Source organism: Hemicordylus capensis, chromosome 9, assembly GCF_027244095.1.
Source record: "Hemicordylus capensis ecotype Gifberg chromosome 9, rHemCap1.1.pri, whole genome shotgun sequence".
NCBI classification, from domain to species: Eukaryota; Metazoa; Chordata; class Lepidosauria; order Squamata; family Cordylidae; genus Hemicordylus; species Hemicordylus capensis.
The window spans coordinates 1661814-1681245 of record NC_069665.1 but is presented as its reverse complement, the minus strand read 5'-3'; the positions used below and the strand labels follow the sequence as shown (position 1 = coordinate 1681245).

General features: G+C 52.8%; 1 protein-coding gene across 3 annotated transcripts; it reads right to left on the bottom strand.

The window, feature by feature from the left end:
• Window positions 1-3055: 3055 nt before the first annotated feature.
• On the bottom strand, window positions 3056-18291 carry KATNB1 (katanin regulatory subunit B1). 3 transcript variants are annotated; one of them, XM_053270922.1, is made up of 20 exons: window positions 18151-18291; window positions 15941-16215; window positions 13426-13556; window positions 12812-12929; window positions 12153-12253; window positions 11883-11924; window positions 10990-11073; window positions 10714-10829; window positions 10539-10610; window positions 10058-10208; window positions 9654-9841; window positions 9393-9526; window positions 8376-8426; window positions 7929-8005; window positions 7314-7433; window positions 6230-6379; window positions 5818-5894; window positions 4954-5028; window positions 4404-4520; window positions 3056-3758 (listed from the first exon to the last, which is right to left on the bottom strand). In XM_053270922.1, exons 2-20 carry the CDS (start codon window positions 15978-15980, stop codon window positions 3626-3628), a joined length of 1977 nt encoding a protein of 658 aa, XP_053126897.1. In that variant the 5' UTR covers window positions 15981-16215; window positions 18151-18291; the 3' UTR covers window positions 3056-3625. The 3 variants fall into 3 exon arrangements, with proteins under 3 accessions (XP_053126897.1, XP_053126899.1, XP_053126898.1); XM_053270924.1 differs by having other exon boundaries at window positions 9393-9523; XM_053270923.1 differs by having other exon boundaries at window positions 18056-18160.
• Window positions 18292-19432: the final 1141 nt, after the last annotated feature.

Below are 19432 nucleotides of genomic sequence, written 5' to 3'. Positions count from 1 at the left end.
TAGACTGGGGGTGGGATTTTCCAGTATTCAGAAAACAGCTCAGTACATGTCAAGCCTAATTCCGGGCACAAGTGAGAACCTGGAACCCAGCACTGTCATGGAGAATGGCCACCTCCCACTGCTCTCATATCTCCCCCCAACCACTCAAATTTCCCCACTTTTCTTTCCTTTGAATATCTTTTTATTTTTCCAACAAAACAATAGAAATAGAAAAAGAAACATAACAAAAAGATAAAAGTAACTTCACAGTTACCACACATTAACATCTCTTGAACATCTATCTCATAATTGCTTCCATCAATAAGGAATTCAACAGCCCTCCCTTGTCAACCCTCCAGAAAGAGGGGGGGAAACACCCTTATACCAAGTAAAATTAAAAAAACACAAAGAGAATGCTTTAATTAACCATCTGTTCTAAAAAGATAAACCAAATCTTGGATGTGGGTGTTGACTCTGTGCTAAATTATAATTTATAAAAGGTTCCCAAATTCAAGCAAATGTTTCATCTGAAGTGTCCTGTAAGTAAGCAGTAATCTTAGCCATGGAAGCTATAGAAAATCCTAGCTGCAGTAATAATGTACAAAGACAACTATGTATATTTAGTAGGAAAACAAGATTTAGTCATATTTAACAAAAAGTCTCTGATGAATAAGGGAAATTTATGTTTAAAATTTCTTGCATCTTATGGTGAATTTCCCCCCCAGAATTGTTGTGCTTTACTACACATCCACCACATATGATGAACATGTCCGCACATGGCTCTTGCATTTCCAACAATCTTCTCCAGAGTAATTACTATCCATCTTTGCAATCATCATAAGAGTAATATACCAACCAGTAATACATTTTGTACCCGTTTTCCCTTAAGGTACTACTTGCTGTAAATTTAATGTTTCACTTTCCATTGATATTCCCATTGTTGCATGTCAATTGTCCTGTTTAAATTTTGCATCCACTTCATCATAATCTTTTACTTGTTTTGTTTCTGAGTCATATTTCAATAGCAATTTATATATCAATCCCAATAAATAATCGGTGTTTTTAGTTATTAATACTTCAGATTGTGTTAAGTCTCTAAGTTGGCCACCTTGTCTTTGTATTTCTTTCTACACTATAGTACTAATTCGTAAGTACTGAAACCATGAGGGCTCTTTGGACCATTCCAGAGCAAAAGTCTGGATGGATTTCATTTTTGCTCTTCCTGTAGTTAAACTTTGCAAGTTGTATGACTTCACTCTCCATTGGACAAGATTTCTGGAATGTTCTTCTTCGTGGAAATAGATATTTAAAATAGAAGCCAAAAGTGATAAATCTGCACTTACCCTGTTCTTATATTTGTCCCAAACGTGTAGTATAGACTGCTTCTAATTGTATGGGATTTTATGTTATGATCTTTCCTTTTTATATTTATCCATAAATACTTATCTAACCCTTTGAAAAGATCTGATCCAACCATAGCCATCAATGAACCATATGGCTCTCTAATCCAGTCCAAAATCCATGTCAAACAACTGGCATGATGATATAGTTTCAAATTAGGGATGGCCAGTCCTCTTTTGCATCTTACATGATCCTGAACTTTATTCTTGGTTTTTTGTTGGCCCAGATCAAATAATTTATATACCTCTGCCACAGATTCAATGTCTTATCTTCAATTTTAATAGGGATCATTTGTTCATTCTTGGCAAAATATTCATTTTAATAGACGCTATGCTTCCCAGCCAAGAAAGAATTTTTTTCCACCTGGTTAAATCTGCTAAAAAGGCTACATGTAAATGAATTATTCTTAAACAAGTTCTTATTATTCACTGATAAATTAATCCCCAAATATTTGATTGGTTTTTCTGTTAGTTGAAATCCAGTCTTGTCTTTCAGATACAATAATTCTGTAGTTCCATGAACAAGTTCCATGTAAGAATCTGCTTTTTATTTTTATTGATCTTATAGCCTGAAACCATGCTCTAATGATTTATATGCCCCATTATTGAGTCCAGAGCCCTTTGGCTGAGTGATTGTAAGAACCACATCATCAACATACAATTCTATTTTATGTTAATTCCAGAAATTTTTTGTTCCTGCCCTATCTTCGTCACCAATGGTTCAAGAGCTAAAATAAATAATAGTGGTGAAAGGGGGCACCCTTGTCTAGTAGCCTTCGTAATAGAGGATTTTTTAGATAACATCACTATTATCTTTGCCGATTGTTCCTGGTAAATACTTAGAATCCATGAAAGGAAATTCAGACCACAGTTCATTCTTTCTAATAGTTTAAACAAGAAGGACCAATCCAGATTGTCAAAAGCTTTCTCTGCCTCCAAAAAAATCATTGCTACTTAACTCTTATTCCTTGAAATATCGCCTATCGCATTCAGTATATATCTCAGATTGTCTTTCATGTATCTCTTTGGTTCAAATCCTGTCTGATCTGGATGTATTATATCAATTAAAAAGCCTTTCAAGTTTCCCTACTTTTCTTGTTGCTCCAGTGGGGAGGGAGCCCATTCTCTCCCCACCTCCCTCCCCTGACCTGCTCCCTAAATTCTGGGTTAGTGAGGCAAGTGCTGGTTTGGAGCTGGAGGGGAAGTAAAAGATAATCTCCTCTAGCTGCCTGGAGGAATCTAGACAGAGGATTCTGTCTCAGATGGTCTTCGACTGATGCCTCTCCTTTCACTTGTATAGCTTGTGGCCAGTGATGCAGAAGAGGAGCTGAAACAGTGCCCAAGCGCAGAGGCTAGCAGAGGGCTATGGGGCGGGGTTGGGGGAAGCACGACTGGCACCCAAGTGATGGCCCCTTTCACCAAAGGAGGCGCAATTGGCTCTACTTCTTGGCAGCCCAGGTGGCTTCTCTCTCCCCCATGCTGCCTGCAGACTGGCCATTCATCAGCAGTGTGCAGCTCTACCTGACAAACATGCAGCCTGCCGGCAGCACAGGAGAGAAAGGAGCAACCTGAGCTGCTGGGAAGCGGGAGGCAGCAATGGCTCCCCACCCACTGAGCTTGTTAGGGGGAGCCAGTCCTGGGGTGGGGAAACAGAACATGCCACAGTTATCCGAACGGAAAGTTACCGATGTTTTAATACAATTCATCATAAGTTACAGTTTCACAAACAGCGAGCTCCAGCTTATGAACAAGAGACGTCGGGGGAAGAGCATCCCAGGCCCCAGCCTTGAGGTTTCCACTGTGGGCACAGCCAAGAAGGGGCAGCCCCCCTGCCGCAACACAGAGGACAGGCTGCAGCTCATCACAGGTGCACAGACGTCAGACTGGCCCGGCCCCACCCACCTCCCCAGCTGGGAGTCACACAGCAGCGAGCCTGGACAGGGAAGCCAAGCTCCTGGGCCCGGGGACAGGGCTGGCTGGCTGCCCCCGGGGAAGGCCTCTCAGCCCCATATTCCAGCATAGCTTTGCCTGGAGGGCGGGCAGAGGAGGGGGGCTGTGCTGGAGCAGGGCTGCCTGGCTTGCAATCCAGCCTGTAAGGCACTGGAGATGGAGCCGCTTGCAGTCCCTGCTGCCTCCCGGGGCCAGCACCGGAGGGGGGTGGGGGCGCCAAGCCGGCATGCCCAAAGCTGGCTGGAGTGGGGGGCCTGCTGGTGTGCTTGTCAGGGCGGAGGCGGAGGCAGCTGCTGTCACTCCAGGATGGCCATCAGGAGATGCAGTTCGCGGAAGGCACTGCCGTGGCGGCCGCTGAGTCCAGATTTGTTCTTGATGATGTTGCTGATGTTCTTCAGCTGCTTGTAGCACAGGCGGCATTTGTGGAGCCTGCCAAGGGGGAGAGGAGAGAGAGGGAGAGGGAGACTGTAAGCCCACTGGGGAGGGCGGGGGGAGAGACCAGACTTCTGTTCAGGTCACACACAGGGAGGAGGCAGGCTGTGCTGGAAGCTCCCCTGATTGCTCCCCCAAAAGGTCAACCTCCTCCCGCCCCAAGTGCTGACGTGAGGCGGTGTGGAAAGAACAGGCACGTTAAAGAGCAGGGATGCAGAGAGGAGCTGTGCTGTGCACTGCAGGCGGGGCCAGCCTTTCTTCCGAGGCTCCCAGTCAGGCCGGCTGGCAGGAATCCAAGTGGGGTGTCCTCTCTGCCCCTATCAGCAGCAGATCCATGCACCCACATGCCTGCTTAGCTTCCCCTCCCGCTAGCCAGACAGACAGAAACACCCTTACAGTAACAGGGGGAGGACTTCAGGGCTCTGTGAAGTAAGGGGGGGAGGGAGGCAAGAGGCGAGCTGTAAGTGGCGGCCAGCTGCAATTCCTACATGCAAGGAGAGCTAGCCGGGGGGAGGGGTGTGAGCTCCCCTGGCTAGCAGCACAACAAGGGCAGAGGCCCAACAGCTCCGTCACAGACCTTCAGGCGACCAGAGCCGGACAGCGAGGCGGCTGCAAGGCCCTCCGGCCCCCAGGACAGACTACCTCTCCTCTCTGCTGATGTCCACCCCCACGGATGGCGGCGCAGCCAGGATGTCGGTGATCAGGGGCAGAAACCTCTGCAGGATCAGCTTCAGGGACGTGCAGCCCGTCTGAACGTAACTGGCAGAGAGAGAGAGAGAGAGAAGCAGAAGACGGTCACAGCCAGGCTTGGCCTGGAAACGGGCGATGGACAGAGCGGGTGGAGGAAGAAGAAGGAGCAAGCCGAGCAGCCACAGGCAAGCAGCCCGTTGCTCAGAAGCAGGTGCGCTCTCTGCCCAGGGCCAGATACAGGGTGACTGCACACCTTGATGAAGTCCCTTCATCAAGAGAGACCCCAGTTCAAATCCCTGCTCAGCCATGAAACGCACTGGGCGACCCTGGGCCAGCCACTTCTCTCTCGGCCTCAGGACCACCATCCCCGTGCAAACACCACTGACGAACTGCCTGCCTCTGGAGTCCCTCTCCAAAGCCGCCTGCCACAGCTGGGCAATGCAGGGCTCCACAGATCCAACGGCCTTAATCCCGAGGGAGATCTGCTCTGCCGGAGACTCACCTTTCGTATTTGCTCTGCAGAAGTTTCTCGATCTGAGGCAAGACGACGGTGCACAGGTCCAGCTTCCAGAGAGATCTGGAAAGGAACACAGGCCCCCGCCCTGTTCAGCTTACAGAGCTCTGCCAGACAGAGCAGGGGGGTGCACACCTCCCCTTCACCAAGGAGGTGCCAGAAACAACTCCTGGCGTCTCCTGCCAAGATGGATCTTGGGTCACAGGGCTGGGAAGTACCTCCGGGTGGGATCCTGGAGAACCAGCTACCAGCGCTGGGCTGCAAAGGACCCAGCAATGAGAAGGCAGCTTCGGAGGTTCGCCTCCAGATGGAACGTGGTCTAGGCCGGGTGTGCCCAAGCAGAGGTCTCCCGAGGATGATGGATGACAACCCCCATCACCCCCTGCCACAATGGCCTTTGCAAGCCTTTGTGGCTGGGGATGCTGGGAGTTGTAGTCCAGCATCATCTGGAGACCCAAGCATGGGAACCCGTGGCCAAAAATCTGTGGCTCTCCTCCTCCTACTTGGAACCATTCACAAGGCATCCAAGTCCTGCCACAGACTCGAAGCCCCACAAAGCACCCAAGACGATCAAACCTTCTACTTCCTGTGAACCCCAGACAGGACAAGGGGTTGCCAGGAAGGAACCTGCAGCAAGAACAGGGGCTGGGGATCAGGCGAAGGGCTTGCTAGCAGACTTGTGCCGGCCGAGTGGTCAGACCCTGGAGCGCCCCTGTGGCCAACCACTCCTGTCCTCTCTGCCCCAACCAGGTGAGGCTGAAGCAGCCCACGGAGGCAGCCAACGGGAGACAACCACGCCAGCTGGGCACAGCAGCCCATTCCTTGCGACAGAGAAGCACCCTGGGAACTCACGCCTTCTGGTTGACAATGTTCAGGAGGTCCACGACAACCGAAAGGTCATTGATGGCCACAGCAGAGTCCACAGATGTCTGAGGAAAGGCAACACAGGCAGGACAGAATTATGGTGAGGCTCACGGTAGAGGGACATCACGAGGGCCTCCCACAGGAAACAAGCAAGAGGCAGTGAAGTGGAGCGTCTTCATAAGGCCTGCAGCCACTGATCTGGGGGGGGGCAGGGGGGTGGAGAGGGATGTCTGCAGGTTTCAGCCTTGCTCTAGGACAACAGCTGCTTGCTGGGTGGGCTGGCGGGCGGGCTGTATTCTGCCAAGCAAAAAAGGAACACATGCAAGTGCCTGGTGAACTGCTGCTATCTTAGGCAGGGAGGTGTCAAGTCTAGGAACGCCCCACCCCCGGCCCCACTCGCCTTGATGTCTCCAGTGCTCCACACAGCCCTCACTGTATCCAGGTTCTTGTGGCGACTGGTAAGCACCACGCACATGGTCTCGTGGCCTTTCCGGATCTGGGACATGGCCTCCTCGTCCACGATCTCCGTCAGGCTTTGGTTCTTCACAGCCTGCAAGTGCAGAGACAGAAGGGAGACCCACCAAGATGGGCAAGGAGGTGGGCCGTGGCAGCCTCCAAGCAGGGCCAGGTGGCCTGGAGTTCCTCTGCACCCCAGCAATGGAGGGATGAGGCTCTCCTTTCAGCTGGGGTCTTTTCTCAATTCTAGTGTGTAAGCCCTCTCATGTTTTGATCGTTCCATACATGAGCCAGCTTGGCGGGGGGGGGGGGGAGGAGAGAATGCTCATTGGGGCTTTTGACAAGGTCTGCCCTCCTAGAGATGGGAAAAGAGGTGCTTGCATTGCAAGACCTCCAGCAGGTTACCATGCTTGGATTGTCCTGGCCATTGGGCCCACAGCGTCCAAACTTGCTATGGTGCTTTAAAAGCTTTAAAGAGTTTTAAACACACAAAAACCACTACAAAATGTTATCAATGTTGTCAGAGGAATGGAAATGGAAATTGGCAGGCATGTCCTCCAAAGATGACTCCATGGAGAGAATACAACCATTTGCACATTTTCTCTGTGCAAAAAGGACCTGCAATTTCACCTGAATTGTTTGGGGGTCGGGATAAAGAGGGGGGTGATAACACCGAGAAAGCTGCAAGTGCAACAAGGCAGCTATCACTTGTTTTCCATCTCGAGGAAGGGAGACGTTGCCAAACACCACTGTGAACATACATCCCCCGAGATGCAGCGATGGGCAAATCTGTGGGCCTGGTTCACAGACTAATCAGTTACCCTCCACAAATTCCAGTGGACTTAAGTGAGCTTCAGAAAGGAAAATACAAGTTCTCCAGTAACGGATGCTTTCCTCCAGAGACAGGGAGGCTTGCAGTTTAAAAGCCCTCCGCTTCTGGAGCAGGCAAGTGGCTGGCTGGCCGCCCTCCCAGCCAAGGGGCAGCCGACTGCTTTGCCCAGCCCCTCTTCTACAGGCAAGCAACTTACCGGCAAGAAGTCGGAGGCCTTCAGCCCAATAGGCTCGTTCCTGGCAGCAGGGATCACGGGGGGCTCCACCTTGGGTGGGGGGGCTGAGGGGGCTACTGGCGGCTTCTGAACGGGTTCAGGCTGCAGTGGGGAGTGGAGACCAAATCAGAGCAGAAGGACCCCGGCCGGGGGAGCCTCCAGATGGAGCTTGCAGCCTGGTGGTGCAACTGGGCAAACACACCCCTGATCCCAGGTGACTGCAAGGCTCAGTTAAGCGAGGGACAGGGGAGGATCTGCTGCTGCTCTCCTGCCTCCCCCTTGGGAAGCAGCAACGTCCAAGACTAAGGCAGCAGTGGGCCAGAAGAACCTGCAGCCCTTGGGTGGAAGCCCAAGGCCACCTCAGTCCCGTTTAGCTTCTGCCTGAAGGATCACCACCGCCCTACTCAGCCTGCGCACTTGGAAGCAGGCCTCTCTGTGCTCAAGCAGAATGCCAGCCACCCTCAGCACCAGCTCTCAAGCCCCTCCACCCAGACCGCCAGCCCCTGCCCAGGGCTCAGCAGCCTCCGCTTCATGCAGCGGGAGGCCTTTTGCTGGGGAAGGCGAGAGAGAGGGGGGCGATGGGGGCAAGGCACTTACAGGCTCCTGGCTTGGCGACGGCTTTTGGAGATCTGCTGCTGGACTGGGCCTTGGTGCTTCTTTCGCAGGCATGGGCTCTGGGGAGGAGGAGGAGAAGAAGAAGAAGAAGAAGAAGACGGTGTGCTCTTAAGAATGTGAGGCAAGCGTGAGCTCCTCCTTGGAGATCAAAAGCAGCCTCCTGGGAGCAAGAGGAAAGTGCAGAAGACTCCTGTTCCTCTGGGCTGCCCGGGGACACGAAGGCGCCATGGATCTTTGGTGGCAAGGAATCCCAGGCCTGCTGGTGGTGGTGGTGGTGGTGGTGGTGGTGGTGATGGTGGGAGAGGCTCTGAAGAAAACAAGCCTGACTCAACCCTTCTTGATCAATCAGCAATAGGAGGGACGAGACTGTTTTTTGGCCGCCTCCAGAACCCAACCACCCCTTCACTGAAGAACGAAGTCCCAACTCACCATCTTCGGGAGGTGCGGGGAAAGGCTCACTCTTGCAGGGTGGGGTTCGAGCTGCAAGAGACAGAAACCCAGCCTTGGACCTTGTTTCGTGGGCAGGAGCCACCCCAGAAATCCAGCCACCCAGACAAGCTCCAGTGTGACTGTAACGTGTGTCTGTGCAGAATATGGTCCTCTCACACTAATGGCTGCTTCCCATGTATGGCAAGACCAACTTTATGTGTCATACATGAGGACACTCGTGGAAAGGTGCACACACACGTTTACCTCCCCCAAAGGCACGGTGCCCCCACTTCTTTTCTGGAATGGAGCGATGTTGATTTCAACACACAACTGCTGTCTAAGGGAAGGAAGCAGACGGGGAACACGGCACCCTTCACCACGAGGCCAAATATGCCAGTCCGCAGCCCGAATTGCTCTTGCTAGCCTTCGGGCTGTGCTCTGGAATGTCCGTGCAGAGGTAGCCACTCGCCGTGTGCCCGTCTCCAGGCAGTACCGCATCCCCTGCCGGGGGGGGGGGCGGGGCAGGTGGGCTCCTTTATGGAAGCAAAGCCCTGTTCTGCCCTACAGATGGCTGGGGTGGGGCACAAGACTTTCAAACTGGGGGGGCAGGGAGGACTACCCTCCCTTCCAGCATATACTGTATTTATATCCTGCTTTTCAACCCAAGTTCTCAAAGTGGTTCCTTCTTAGCCATCACCGGGACAGACTCGGGGCTCCCTGCCAGGGGGCCCACCCCACACAGAAAAGATGCTGTACTGCACAGACAGCGCCAGGCTGCCAGTGGCCACCTCTGCCCAGCTCCAGAAGCTGCCCCTCAAGACTGGTCTCCTGGAGTTTCTGGGGGCAAGAGCAGCTTGGCCGGGCAGGGCGCAGGAAGGGAAGAGAGTTCGTTCCTTCACAACCGCAGCCGCGCCAGAAGCCTGGACATTCAGAGCCGGGGAGTGCCAGAAGCTACCACGTTCGCCCCAGGGTCACGGCCCAGCTAAGCCTCATCCTGACCACTGCAGCGATGCTCACTGATGGAGTTCTTTGGCTGGAAGATCTCTTTGTAGTCCTCGGGGTTCTGGATCTCGGCAGTGGATTCCTTGTCATCCCTGTCGTCATCGCTGCTTGGACTACGCCTCTCGCTCTCAGAGTTGTGCTTCACTCTGCTGGGAAGCCAGACACAAAGCAGGCTGGAGACGCACACGCAGGGGGTTGCTCTCCGTTCAGTCCCCCACGCCTTCACGGCATCATGAAGCCAGCCACACGGGGGGGGGGGCTGCCTGCCTTCCTTACCTTTGGGGCTTGCTGCACGTTGTGGAGGGCCGGTCGTAGATGCGCCGGAGGGAGGACCCCCCAGGCACTGGCTGAACAGGAGGCCTGTCATCCCTCACCAGGCCGTGGAGGCCGGACCCACATTTTGTGACTCGGCTGAGGTCCACGACAAATGAAGAGACTGTGCTTTGTGCAAAAGAAACACCAATCTAGGAAGGACAGAAGGCAATCCATGTCTGGGATTGCAGGGCATCTCCAAGGATCGGCCCAAGGCCGCCGCCGCGGTGTGCATGGCCGACACAGGGGCGCAAGCAGCCCCACAGCCCCCTGGTTGCTGCAGCTTCCAGGAGGGCCTCTTGCAGCAGCTGCAGCTGCCCAGTCGCAGGCCAGGAGGCTCCAGGGCCAGCTCCACTCCAGCCACTCACCAGCTGGTTGTTGCAGATGGACAGGTCGGCCACTTTGCCCCAGTTCACCAAAACCACGTCGAAGCAGCGCTCGGGCTCCCAGCCGTAGACGCGCAGCGTGTCCTGGCAGCCGGCATACAGGCAGCAGCCGTCGGGGTTAAACAGCACACACCTGAAGGGGGAAGGAGGAGTAGGGTGCAGCTCATAGGAACATAGGAAGCTGCCATATACCGAGTCAGACCATTGGTCTATCTGACTCAGTATGGTCTTCACAGACTGGCAGCGGCTTCTCCAAGGTGGCAGGCAGGAAGCTCATCCAAATGGTGCTGGCAACAAGATGTGCTGCCACTGTGACTCCTGCCAGCCTCCACCTGCATGCATTTCTCATCTCCTGGGAAACCCTCAGCTGGACCAGAGGCTTAACAGAGCACAGAAGCATCAAAGGTGCTCACAGCAAAGGGGCATGAAGGAAGTACATGGCCCACCATCTCTTCCCACACACCTGACAGGAGCAACATCTTCTTCAATGCAGCTCACCACCTGGAACTTCTCCAGGTCCCAGAACCGGACCGTTCTGCAAGCCAATAAAGCAGGGTTCTCAAACCTGGGTCTCCAGATGTGGTTGGACTACCACTCCCATCATCCCCATCCACAGTGGCCTCTCAGAAAGAGTTTACCTGTCAGTGCTCCCGGAGGCCAAAAGGTATTCATTGGGATGGAATTCAACCACATTCACTGGTCCCACATGTCCAGCGAACTCAAACATGATCTTCCCAGCAGCCAGATCCCACAGCTGGAGAGAGAAAGAAGCCCCGAGGCTCTAGCAGGTCCAGCCGCCCAGCCCCACTTCCAGGTACTCTGGACATTTCTTAATATAGGCAAAGGAGGCACAAGTGACTGACACAAAACGGACGAGGTGACAGATGGGCAGGCTGCAGAGGACGTTCTCCTACCTTCACCGTGTGGTCATCTGACGACGATGCCAGCCACTTCCCATCAGGACTGAAGCGGAGGCACCGGACTGCCTGCGTGTGGCCCTGTAAAGGGAGTTCTGTGAGGCCCCACAACATCCAGCAAGGGTGACCTTATCCATCTGTGAAGGAGCTGTCAGTGTGAGCCAGTGACGTGCCAGATTTGGGCCAGGGATCTCTGCTTAACCTGGAAGTTCGCTGTGGGTGTCTTTCAACCAGTCACCAAATCTCAACCAAATCTAACTCACCAGGGGCCCATTTGTGTTTGCTGCTTGAGCCCCTTGGAGGCAGGGCAAGAGATTAAGGCATATTCGCCTTAACATCAGAACTGGGGTTTCTCAACTACCAACATCCCTGGCCTTTGCTCACGGTGGCCAGGGAGTTGTCATCCAAAAACAAGAAGTTACCCAAGACTGATTACTATCATGAAAGACTAACACACATTATATTAGCTGCTGGTGTGCTGCTGCTGTTATTACACCTTGGTAGCTTGTCTTGATTTTTCTGGCCAATTCTGAAGAAAATGAGATGTAGTATATCAGCTGGAAAAATGCACACACAGGGCACTGGTGTCCAAGAGACCTGACTTTGATGTATCAGGAAACACAGTTGCTGCCTCAACTTGATGTAACACAGGGGTGGTTGTTGGACTTCAACTCCCATCATCCCCAGTCACAGTGGCCAAAGGCTGATGGGAATCGAAGTCCAACAACTTCTGGGGATCCAAGCTGGAGAACCCCCTAATGTAGCAGTCACCGTCTCTGTAACTCTGCTCCAGCTGCACAAAACAGCACCTCCAAGCGGCATAAGTGGATTTCAGAAATACTCTATTGAGACAGAAGAGGTTTCTTTTCTTATCTTGCAAAGTTTCTTACCTTGTACCGGAAGACACAACCTTTTCTTCTAACATCCCAAAGCTACACAAAAGAAAACACAATTTAATTTTTAGGCAAATGCAGACATGAAGTGCACAAGAATTCATGATCAACTTGCTCAAGAATCTGCATTTGGCAGCAGAATTTTGAAAAAGGTGTCAAACAGGAATGTCAAAAGCATCTATGAGCACTAACACATAAGCAGGGGATGTCTTAGGAACAGCCCTCCGTGTATGCTAGCTAGGAGGGGACGAGACACAGTGGCCTTACTTTAATGTTGGTGTCCATGGATCCTGAAGCTACAAAGCTTCCAAAAGGGTGGAAGTCTAGGCTGCAGATGTTGGCTTTGTGGCCCATTAGTGTACGGAGAACTAGGTGGGAGAGGGGAAAAAAATGGAAAAGCAAGCATTAGAGTTTCAGTTAAGTGCCTCTTTTTAAAAATAACCTGGTTTGAAATGAAATCAGAATGTAATATACATATGTTGAACTCTACAGTAACAATCTCTTAGAAATGAATTACTAGAATTATTGGTTATATTTGAGAAGACACCAGGGTCCAGGCTCTCCCAGAAACTTTGCAGAGCACTACTGGGCTAGATCACGAGAAGGCCCCTTCTCAAATTAGTTGTGTCAAAAGAGAAGACCCTTTCCACTTTCCCCCTGACAAAACAGCTATATGCCACAGAAAGGAAACCTGTGGCCCAAAAGCTCTTCTTTCCCTGGGTGGGGTGGGGGACAGGATGGATGCAAAGGGTAACTTTATAGCCTTCTCAGTTGCAAACATACATTTGAAAGTGTGGCTGCAAAGCTGCTTCTGCAGTTTTCAGAGCTGGGGAAGTTGCTCACTGCTGCTCTAGGCTATTCACAGAGCCAGGCAAATGCAATACAACCAAGAAAGTGGGAGGCGCAAAAACGGCCTTTGAACCTACTTTTGGCAGCTTCCAGGTCCCAGATGCGAATGGAGCCCGACTGGGATCCAGCAACAATCAGCTCTTCGTTTGTGTTGATCTTCACACTCTCCACTGGGGTTGTGTGACCTGTCAAACTCTGGACAAGAGGAAAAAGTCATGGTGAACCAAGGGGAAGAGGCCCAGGGCAGGAACTGGAGGCATCCTGGACTGGCCACTGCAGCTCCTTCTGGGCCCCAAGTGTATCAGCTGGGCAAAAGGCAAGCTCTGCGCCTCACAGGGCCAATGGCGGGTTTGAGCTGCACTCAGAAGTCCCAGCCTGCCACAGCAGGTGCAGGCGGCCTGGGGGAATTGCACACAGGCTCCTGGGAAGAGCCTCCTTACACGCACCCTTCATTGGTCAGGATGCCAGCCAGAGAGAGAGGGAGAGAGCACAGAAGAACCCCAAAGCTCCCTCCCCATGAAGAAATCAGGAGGATGGCTAAAGCGATGTAAAGGAAGCCTTGGCAGAGAGGCAGTTTAGCAGAGCAATGACAGGATACAGAAAGGAGGGAAAGGGTGGGTTTCTCTCTGGCAAATCTGTTGCTTCCTGGCCAGTCTCATCCACCAGCAAAGCGAGAGGAGTCAGCTCTTACCATAATACAGTTGGGCTTGTTGACTGACCAGATGTTAACCCGACAGTCGTCTCCCCCCGTTGCCAGCAGCCGGCTCGAACTCTTGCCCAACACAAGGGAAGACACATTGCTGCTGTGAGCGGTGATCTCCTCTGCATGAGGAAGCAAAGACAGGAGAGGAGTGCTTTGGACAGAGGACGCTGCCTTATACCGAGTCAGGCCATCAGGCCATCTAGCTCAGTGTTGTCTACACTGACTGGCAGCAGCTCTCCAGAGAGGGGTCTTTCCTAGCCATGTCTGGAGATGCTGCCAGGGATTGAACCCAAGGCCTTTCACAAACAAAGAGATGCTCCGCCACTGAGTTGTGGTCTGCCTGTATGGATCATCACCTTGCACCCTATACACACATTTACGCTGATATTTAGTAGTCAGGTAGAGAAGTGAGATTATTTCACAGGCATTGTAGCATTTGCAAAATAAATTAAGGCTGCAATCAGATAAGCATGCAGAGGAAAGTAAGCACCACTGAACCCAATTCTTATGTATACAGGACTGAACTGTGAGGGTCTTTTTTAAAATCGAGGGACACCAGTGCAACTTTGCTGTACGTGTGCAAGTTGGAGCAAGCTCAGCATTCTGCTCAGAAGCCAAACGGATCACGTGGTGATTCTCTTTATTTAGCAGGGGGAGAGTAACTGGCCCTCTCCACCCCCAGCACAGTAGCTCCAGTGACTGTTGCTGGTGTCTATCTTATGTTTCTTTTTAGATTGTGAGCCCGTTGGGGACAGGGATCTATCTTATTTATTTATTATTTCTCTATATAAATGGCTTTGGAAACTTTTGTCAAAAAGCAGTATATAAATATTTGTTGCTCTTGTTGTTCAGACACCACAGCACCTGCAAGCTCTGTTAGGTGAGTACCCTGTGCACACCCATGAGTCTCTGCAGAGCTCAGAAGGAATTCTTTTTTCTTCTTTTCTTTTTTCTTTTGGACAAATGTTTTATCAGTCACAAAGAAGAGACTCCTTGCCCCCCACATACTTCTCATCATCCAGGGCTGGGCAACTTTGGTTCTCCAGCTGTTGTTGAACTAGAACTCCCATCATCCCCAGACACAATAAATTAAGGGCAATACATTGTGGCTGGGGATGATGGGAGTTCAGCAACAATTGGAGAACCAAGGGTGCCCACCCGCTGTTAAAGACTAAAGTGCTCTTGACTCAGAAGACTCTTCCAGTGCAAGACCTCCTTGCTTGAAAATGTCAGAGGGTACTTCCAGCCAGGGTGCTTAAGTCTGGAACTGGTACACCTTGCTCACTCACTCACTCACTCTTCAAACAACATCCACCCAGTGCCCCCACCCCCACCCCGCCCCGTGTTTTCCTCACTGGGTTTTTCCTACTTCTCCCCCCACCCCCCAGAACAGTGGTAGAGCAATACAACAAGCGTTTTTAGCACAACTGTTTAGTCCGAGAGGCACATGGTCAGATAAAGCAGATCACAGCAGGGTCCGTCTGCATCCAAAACACACACGACACCTACTGCGGTATGGCAGGAACTTTGCAATTCTGCACACAACTGCAAGTGGACAAAGCAGCAACCGGCGGGCGCTACAAGGAGCCTGCAGTGCTAGGGGGCCCAGGTACTAACCAGGGCTGCACAACTGTGGCCCTGCAGCTGTGGTCGGATGACAACTCCCAACATCCCCAGCCACGGTGGCCAAAAGTCAGGGGTTATGAGGAGTGTGGCCCAGCATCTGCAGGGGAACTGGAGTTGTGCAGCCCTGTCCAAAAGGCAAAGCTCCACACATTCCGCAGCATTGCCTTTAGTAACCACACAGCTCACCCCTGTAATCTGAGCAAAGCATTCTTCGTTCCTCTTAATTATCACCTCTGGTGCTCCACGCCTAAACACCACACAGGGCACCTTATGTGGGCATCTCCCGAGTCATTAGTGATTTCACAAGGGGTAAAAAATTCACTTTAGAAATACCTGGAGCTAGACAAGGCTGAGAAAAGAGTGGCACCAAAACAGCACCAACCACACCCGGTGGCAGCTCAGAGCAGGACAAGTGCCACCGAGATGCCGTGTGCAGCGTTGGCTGTGCTGCAGGCGGCACCTGCTTCATGCCTGTGGAGGGTCCACTTGCCAAGACAACTAGAACAGCCCTTTGCAAGCAACCGCCCGGTGAGGCTCCCTGGCACTCAGCACCGAAGGTGGCCCTGGGGCACACCAGAAGTGTGGCCACCTTGCTGTGGGCCCTTGCCTGAACTGAGGGAGTCTGGATGGCAAGGGGAAGGGTGTCGTGGGGAACATTCGGTCTGATGTCCCACCAGCGGGAAGAGCAGCCTTGGTCAGAGAATGGGCAATAAAAATGTCACACTTGGCCAGTGGGGTGGGGAGAAGGAAGGAGAGGGAGAGAAAGCCCAGGACTCCTTGGGGAAGCAAAGGTGGAAACAGAGTGGACAGAAGGGAGCAACAGACAGACAGGCAGAGGAGCTCCAACTGCGAAGACAGAAAAGCAGTCTCCACTCACGCAGCTTCCAGGCCGTCTTCGTGACCACTGCAGCAGCCATCCCAGCGGCTCTCACACCGCAAGAGAAAAGCAGTCGCCGCCTCCTCTTCTCCCCCAAAGCTCTGTCGTCATCAGCATGTGTGGGGCTCAACCCCCCAGATACCAGGTGCTGAACTGTCTTGTAGCAGTCAGTTGAGGGAACGTCTCTTTTAAAAATAAACGGTTATATAGACGTCTCAGTGGCCTGTTTCTTCCCGAAGACACAACAGATCCCGAGAAGCAACTCCAAGAATAACCTTAAAGAAAGAGCAGGGAGGGAAGCTCACAGTAGCCAGCTTGGCAGAGAACAGCAGCCACAGCCGCGCAGTCTTAATTAAACAGCATTCAAGGGCAGCTTCACAGGGTTACTCCTACATCAAGAACTTATTAGAATAATTAGAGAAGCCATTTTCCAGAGTCCTCTGAAAACACAGCATACATATTATAAAGCAAAACATTCCCTCTCTCGAGCAACACACACTAATGCCTATCTGCCTGGAAACCTTAAAAATACTCCTTTTCTTCAACAACTGATTGTAAACAAACTTTTCACCTGGGCCACCGTAGGGCATATGGCTCTGAAGGGTGAAAGAGACAGGGAAACACATGTGCTCACTCTCGGCTTGTCATGACTCCAGAGCTAGAGCAGCTGTCAGGGGTGGTGCAGAAAAGTGCCCGGAAGAGGATGCCCAGATAGAGACAGGCTACTACAATGCACTGCCCCCACTCTGGAGAGAGAATATTTTATTTTACTTTACATTTATATCCCGCTCTTCCTCTGAAAATTGAGCTCCTAAGCACCACAGACAGTGGCCTTGTTGCTTAGCGCCTCCCAGAAGCCTGGTGTGGTTCCCGCAAAGCAACCTGCCAATGCAAACACAGCTCCCCAGACTAGTCACTTCTACTGGAGGTGGCCACAATCACCACTTAAGAGGTTTCCTGCAAGTCACTGGTGCTAATCAATGAGCATTCCAGCTCATTGCTTTAATCACAGCATCAAATCGAGTCCTCTGCAAAGGTGGTAAGCCATGGTTCAAGTGGGCTGGGGAGACCCGGATTCAAATCCCACTCAGCCATGAAGCCCATTGGGACTGTCACTCACTTTCAGCCTCACCCACTTGTGTCCCAGGTTTGTTCTGGACCATGCATTCGTTTCCTGGTAAAGAGAGGGATACCCGGCTTCCCCTTCTACAATCAGAACAACCTCTATGATCCATTGAACACACCATATACACACTGATTCCTGGTTTTCACCCAGGCGGCCCGGGTTCGACTCCCGGTATGGGAACAGCGTATCTTTTTTTGAGCCAGCGTGGTGTGGTGGTTAGAGTGCTAGACTAGGACCAGGGAGACCCGAGTTCAAATCCCCATTCAGCCATAAAACTAGCTGGGTGACTCTGGGCCAGTCACTTCTCTCTCAGCCTAACCTACTTCACAGGGTTGTTGTGAAAGAGAAACTCAAGTATGTAGTACACCACTCTGGGCTCCTTGGAGGAAGAGCGGGATATAAATGTAAAAATTTTAAAAAATAATAACAACAACAACAATAAAACAAACTGAAAGATAAGGTGGCCCAAAGGACAAAACAGCCACCCAGGCCACACAAACAGGAGGCCTCATCAGCCCTGGTTAAAAACAGCCCGTGATGGGGGCGAGGCGGATCTCTCGGGGCAGGGAATTCTAAAGGCTGGGGGCTGCCACCAGGGAGACTGTTTCCTGCGCAGGCTGCCCCGCGCCCCCCTGGAACCTACACCCCGGGCCAGGATTTCCTAAGCTCGCGCGGCCCCTACTCTGTGGAGAACCACCCCGGGGCCCCACGTTGGGGCGGGGGGAGCTGCTGGGCCGGCCCATTAGGGAGCCACCTCCAGGGAAAAGGAAGAGGAGCAGCCACCCCTGCGAGGACCCCCACCCTCCCCAGGCCGAGGCAGCCCCGGAGGAGCCCAGCAGAGCCCCTCGTCGGCTTAGCGCCCGCCTCGCCCGACGAGGAGTGCTGTGCAGCTCCGAAGCTGGCGCCCCTGAGCTGCCTGGCCGCAGCGCGGGGGCTTCGTGGCCGAGGGGCCTCGATGGGGCGGCCCTCCCCGGGCCTGGCTCGCCTACCCGCGCCTCCGCCGGGACCTCCGCGCTCGCCGCCGCCATCCCCCCGCCCGCGCCCGATTGGCGGCTGCTTGACAACCGGGACCCTGACAACAAACCTCGGCGGCGTCCCGCCCCCTCCTCCGGCCTCGTCCAATCGCATCCGCGCTGGGGCCTCCCGGCTGCCAATCCCCGCGCCCCCCGCCCCTTCTCGCTCGCGGCCGCCCGAAGCCAAGGGCCCGCCGCCGTTTTGTTTCCCGGGCCCGCCCCTTCCTGTCACAGGGCCAATCGCCGAGAAGGTCTTTCCGGTCTCTGCAAGCGGGACTTCCTGGCTGATTCGGGCGCCATTTTTTATCCCTAGCTCGTGGGGTGGGTGGTCGTCAGGGAGACGCGCGCCGCGGGGACCCAGGAGTCCGGCGGCGGGGCGGCTCCCTGGGTGACTCCCAGTTTCCCACCGCTGCCTGCCCCGGAGCAATTTCACACAGTGTTTCAATTCCACATGCAATAAAAGCAGCAGCGCTGTGCTGAGCTCTTGGGGTAAAGGTGAAGTGGGTAGAATACAGGAGGGGCTGGCCATGGCCTCCTCCCGCGCAGCATGAGATGATGCCGCCTTTCAGCATCTTCCTCCTAGATCGTTGCTGCCCGGTATAGTTCCAGCAGCGGGGATTCGAGCCGGCCCGCTTCTGCCCCACTTAAGGGGGCAACACGTGCTCTTGGCGAGGGCTTCCCAAATCCCAGCCGTGGGTCCCCAGATGAATGATGGACTACAACTCCCATCAGCCACATTGTGGGGAAGGGGGACCCTGCTGGCTCCAGCCCTCGCCACGGGTGACTGGGGCGTCGCGCCGCTTCTTCCCACCACCCAGAAATGCCCCCGCAGGGGGAAGAAGCACCTGGCTCCCAGAAGGGGCTGCAGCGCCTGGGGGCGGTGGTGGGCGGCCGTTTGCAACTCATCCTTCTTCGGCCACAGACCTTTTCAGCCTCTCGGGAGGGGGAGAAATAATTATTTGAGTATATAGACCTTGCCTTTGTTTTTGCCACTGATGAATGCATATCTGTGTATAGGCTTGGGGTAGAGTGTAGAATGTTCGTGTCAATAAGAATCCACAATAAACCTTAGTAACTTTGTTCAATAAACTTAAGCCTCTGTTGCACTCGTTTCTATGCCTTTGCATTCATGCAGGGTGCCTACCACCTGCACTCTTGAGTTCTTGATTTGCCAAAGCTGTTTTGGAATACAGTTTTTGTTTGGAAAGCAGGATAAATACATGAAACCCAAATAGTTGTGTGTTTCACAGGGACATTGAAACCAACACTGAACCCTTCTTCAGGGCTTCCTCAAGAATAGGAGGTGGGGAATATCCCAAACCTGGAATTCTTGTGGCTAGGCCAAAGCAGACA